Here is a 5073-nt window from a genome sequence, read left to right as displayed (position 1 = left end):
TCTCTTTCCAGTAGTCAAGCGTGGCTCATATATATGACATATTGCCACCCTATCAGCAACAGTAGCAGAGGAGAAGGAGGATGAGGAAGCTGGCACTTCCAGCCAGGGTGCCACCGTTCAGAGGAATTGGGTGAAGGAGGACAAAGCAAGCAACCCACCACTGCCACCTTATGCACATGCAGGAACGTCGACTATTCCTGCCCCTTTCCTCTACCTCGGTGATCTCTTCGACATGGATCTTTTGAAGCACCTAGTCTATCAGACCAACATTTATGCTAGGCAGAACGACCTCAGGACGCCCATCAAAACTGACACATCGGAGATGCTTGTGTGTTCCTCAGCATCCTAATCTACATGGGCGTGGTCCACCTGCTTTCCACTGAGGACTACTGGGCCACTGACACAAGGGTGCCACAAGTGGCAGACTTCATGTCCTCGGAGAGGTTTTGGCTCATGCGAGCAAGAATTCATTTCATTGATAACCAGCAAATTACTGCCACTCAAGACAGGTTTTACAAGGTCAGGCCAGTGATCACTGCCATCACGAAGAACTTCCTGCGCATCCCGGAAACATCTCATCAGAGTGTACATGAGGTTATGAGGTTATGTTGGCCTATAAGGGAACCACAGCTGGAAATGTGCGCCAGTATATCTGTAAGAAGCCACATAAATGGTGCTACAAGTTCTTTTGCAGGGCCAGTATAGATGGCATTATTCATGGTATACTCATGTATCATCGCCCACACAGCCCAGTTGCCTGAAGAAGAGGCCCTCATGAACACGAGTGCCAAAGTGGTCACCGCCCTCCTCAGGATAGTTAAGCACCCAAACTTCTTCACCAGCATTGGTCTCGTTGAGCACCTGAGGGACACCTGCCAGCGCTGCTATGTTGGCACTGCAAGGATAGACCAGGACAGGAAACCCTGGGCTTATAACCAACTGCCCAGCTCAACAGCAAGAAGACCAAACGAGGTACCATTAACTACAGGAGCTGTAATGGTGTTCTGGCATTGAAGTGGAAGGACAACAAAGTAGTCAACATGATGTCCATTGATGCAGGAGTAGAACCCTTGGCTTCTGTCAAGAGGTATGACAGAGATGCCAAAGAGAAGGTTGATGTCCCATGTCCCGATGTGATAAAACAATACAGCAGTAAAATGGGTGGCATCGACAAGAGTGACATGCTCACCCATCTGTACAAGACTCCCCTCAGGTCAAGACGCTGACCACTCAAGATCTTCGGATATTGCACTGATGTATCCATTGCCAATGCCTGGCTAGTCTACAAGAGGGACGTCACAAGGATAAATGAGAAACCCACGCCCCTGAAGAATTTTCGCCTTTCCATCTCCAGGTACTGCAGGATGCACAGGAAGTCCAGAGTTTTCTCCCACCCCATCAGGTGGTCAAATAACACTCCTTCAATGCCCACTCATGAGTGCTCCCAACCAGAGGTCAGAGGTCACCAGAAGAGAAGCTGTTAGGACTGATACCTCCACTCTCCATGTACTGGTCTTCACCACCATGAGGCAGACTTGTAAGAACTGCTCCACCAAGAAGAGTATCCACAGGTGCAAGTGGATGTGCAACCTTTGCAATGTGGCACTTTGTCTTTCTGATGCCAGGAATTGTTTTGTGCCATATCATAGTGTTGTGATATAAATATGGACATTATTTTCTAGTGCTTTTTATTGAGCTATTTGACTTTTTTTACTGATGTAGATGTATTTTTGTAACTTTTTTCTAGTAACGGAATAAAAATTAGTTCACTTTCCTTTTCCTTATTTTTTATTATATCTTAGGTATAAAAAATTAGTTCACTTTCCCTTTCTTTATTTTTATTATGTCTTATTTATTATAATATGATGAAATAATGCACAAAAGGTACAGCTATTTCAATATAATAATGCTTGGAAATTAAGAATGTAAAAAAACATGCTAAGTTATATCTATAAATATGAGAGGTAAAAATATTGAACATGGAAGGTAAGCCCCAACAAAGTTACTAAAATGCTTTAGAAGGTAATGAAAATTTCTTGAAAAAGTTTATCTCAATCGGGCAAAACATCCAGTTCAGGATACTGCTGCACCAAAAAAGACGATTTCCTGTGAACCGGGCATTGGTCCACATTGAGGACACTTCGTTGGGTGGGTCTACGACTCCATTTTTGCAAAATTAAAAAAAATGCATTTGAGTAAGTGTCTTAGATTTGGTTGTACAATATACTAAGAACTCTTTTGCTGCTACCATTATTTCTGGTAGTGCCCATTAAAGGGTTAAAACTTACTTTATTTTAAATACAACAACCGGACCTTTCTTTCCCTTGTGATTATATATTTTAAATACAATAACTGGACCTTTTTTTCCCATGTGATTATATATTTTAAATACAATAATTGGACCTTTCTTTCCCTTGTGATTCTAATTTGACCCTCTAAACCCCGGAAAAGCGAAAGTCCAAAATCTGAACATGACCAGCCTATTTGGGTCCTAAGACGACGAAGTGCAAAGAAAGCTACTTGTAGTTTCGAGCTTACTTATAAGAAGGCAGCCAAAAATGTGAAATTAAATCAACAGTTCTTCTATATTGCTTGCAATTTGAACGTTTGCTTCTTCTTTTTTTATAACATTTCTGATGATCATTTAGAATCTAGGCCAAAGGCCAAGAGCTGGGACCTATGAGGTCATTCAGCGCTAAAACGGAAGTTGACATTAAGAAAGTCTGAAAGGTGTAACAGGAGGAAAGCCTCGCAGTTGCACGATGAAACAATTTTTAGAGGGGGTGGAAAGTCAGATGGAAGAGAATATGAGCGGAGGTACAGTAAAAGGAATGAGAGAGATTCCAGCTAGGGTCCGAAGGGACGCTGCAAAAACCCTTAAAGTAATGCCTACAGTGCACCACGTGAGGTGCATTGTTTAGTACTTTAATGCCTACGGGGATGGGTCCTTTATGCTGCTATATTGTGTCACACGTTCACTCTGTCCGCTCTCTCTCTCTCTCTCTCCAACCCTTTCCTTTTGCTCATCAGCTGCTTATTCCCCACCACATACACGGTGCTCTCGTGTCGAAGCCTGGTCCGTTCAAAGAAAAACTCCGCTGTTGAGAAAAACAACCGACGGGGTTTAAGGTCAGAATCAGGAAGGCGCCGGAAACAGCCTCTTCTTGTGGTCGAGGCCTCGAGTTCCAGTCATTCATCCATTGTCACCCGGAAGGGAGGCTGGAAGAGGCTTACACAAGAGAAATTCGGTGGCTCCTTTGGAGGTCTCTTTAACCTCAACAAGTTCAAATGGCCCCTAACTGCAACCCCTTTCACTCCTTTTACTGTACCTCCGTTCATATTCTCTTTCTTCCATCTTACTTTCCACCCTCACCTTACAATTGTTTCATAGTGCGACTGCGAGGTTTCCCCCCTGTTACACTTTTCAAACCTTCTTATTGTCATCTCTCAGTGCTTAGCCTTTTGCCTAAATTTTATATTTCATAATAAGAGACCCTAGTTTATTATTTAAACCATAATGGTTGTATGATGAATGTTAAGTGGTGTCGCAACAGACTTCGGCAGTGTAACAAGAACTGGATACATTCTCGAGTTAAAAGTCCAGAGGAGTTTGTCCTCTGAACTGTATTAAATTTACCGTAATTTAAATTGTCTTTTCAAGGAAATTATTATTATTATTATTATTATTATTATTATTATTATTATTATTATTATTATTATTGTTGTTGTTGTTGTTGTTGTTGATGCAAAGTCGAAGAATGATAGCGTTCCAGTTAATAATAGGACAAACCGACCATTCAGTGAAATTCGTGAGTCAATTTTCTTCTTACTATAAACAAATTATGACAAGTCAACAATTTACAAAATACTGCTCTCAGCTTTCGACAGATCCTGGCGTCATCCTCAGTGTGCTTGTGATCTGAGAGCTGTCTTTTGTAAACTGTTCATCTGTAGAGATGTGTAAATAACAGGAGCAGATTTATTATTATTATTATTATTATTATTATTATTATTATTATTATTATTATTAATTTCAATATTAAAAAATAGAAATATTTGTCAATCATTTTCTCCATTGGTTCACGGTTTTTATTAGTTATTTCGTTTAACATATTTTACCACCAGCACCCACTCCCCTTCTCTCTCTCTCTCTCTCTCTCTCTAAAGCCAAAATATTTTCCATCATTAAGAAAACACACAATAAGTAAAAGATTAAAGCACTAAGAACTTTTACTCTTCTTCTACAGGATAATACTCAATTCTCATTCTTTCGCTTTTACGGCCTGCGGGCTTATTTATACCCTCTCATTTCACAAAACCATTCTAGTAATGCAGGGAACTGGAAATATGGAGATAAATGTAAGTTCCTTCCCGGAATGTCGATACAGCTACCTTCACCCATTAGTTCCTATTCCATGAGAATGTTATGGTAACACTGCAGGTCTTTGTTTACCTTTTCCCACATGAATGCCTCTTCATATTGTAACAACAACAGTCGTGATTGGCTGGAGCAATTTATATGCCATGTTTCTTCATTTGCGTTTTTCTTTATTAACGGAAATCGCTGTATATAATGGGCTCATGATAATGTGGTTACATTTACAAAGAAATGAGCTACACGAATATAAAAGAGTAAGTTATTTGACGCTAGATCTAAATGAACAGGCAAAGTAAAAACTGTATTCCGTCTTTAGCAATACATCGCCAGCTTCCACCCACGCATGTGTTTGGATGAAGTCTGCGAAGTCATTAAGTTTACGAATTACTCTGTCTTAATTCTCGGCAGCTTGAGCTCACAGAACACCAGAATATTGCTTGTTACTATGATTTACTTTCAGTGTGTTCATAGCGAGCTTCGAGGCTGTTTGTTATACAGCGAATTGAAATTCGAATTCAAATTCATATTCAAATTCAAAACTTTATTCATATGAATACAAATAGTAAACATATACAAAAAATATAAGCATAGGTAAAGAAAAAAATTTATCCCTGTGTCTAACGACCTGATAAAATCAGCCAACACACAAATATGGATAATTACATATAATAATGATAAATCATATAGGCCAACAC

At 40.0% G+C, this 5073-nt stretch overlaps 1 protein-coding gene across 1 annotated transcript; it reads left to right on the top strand.

The window, feature by feature from the left end:
* The first annotated feature begins 705 nt into the window (after positions 1–705).
* On the top strand, positions 706–1226 carry LOC136852829 (piggyBac transposable element-derived protein 3-like). The gene is made up of 2 exons (XM_067127731.1): positions 706–972; positions 1017–1226. The coding sequence occupies exons 1-2, from the start codon at positions 706–708 to the stop codon at positions 1224–1226; spliced, it is 477 nt and encodes a 158-aa protein (XP_066983832.1).
* Positions 1227–5073: the final 3847 nt, after the last annotated feature.

The sequence above is a fragment of the Macrobrachium rosenbergii genome, chromosome 26 (genome assembly GCF_040412425.1).
Source record: "Macrobrachium rosenbergii isolate ZJJX-2024 chromosome 26, ASM4041242v1, whole genome shotgun sequence".
Classification (NCBI taxonomy): Eukaryota; Metazoa; Arthropoda; class Malacostraca; order Decapoda; family Palaemonidae; genus Macrobrachium; species Macrobrachium rosenbergii.
The sequence above is the reverse complement of the archived record's forward strand: the minus strand, read 5'-3'. Positions and strand labels throughout refer to the sequence as shown.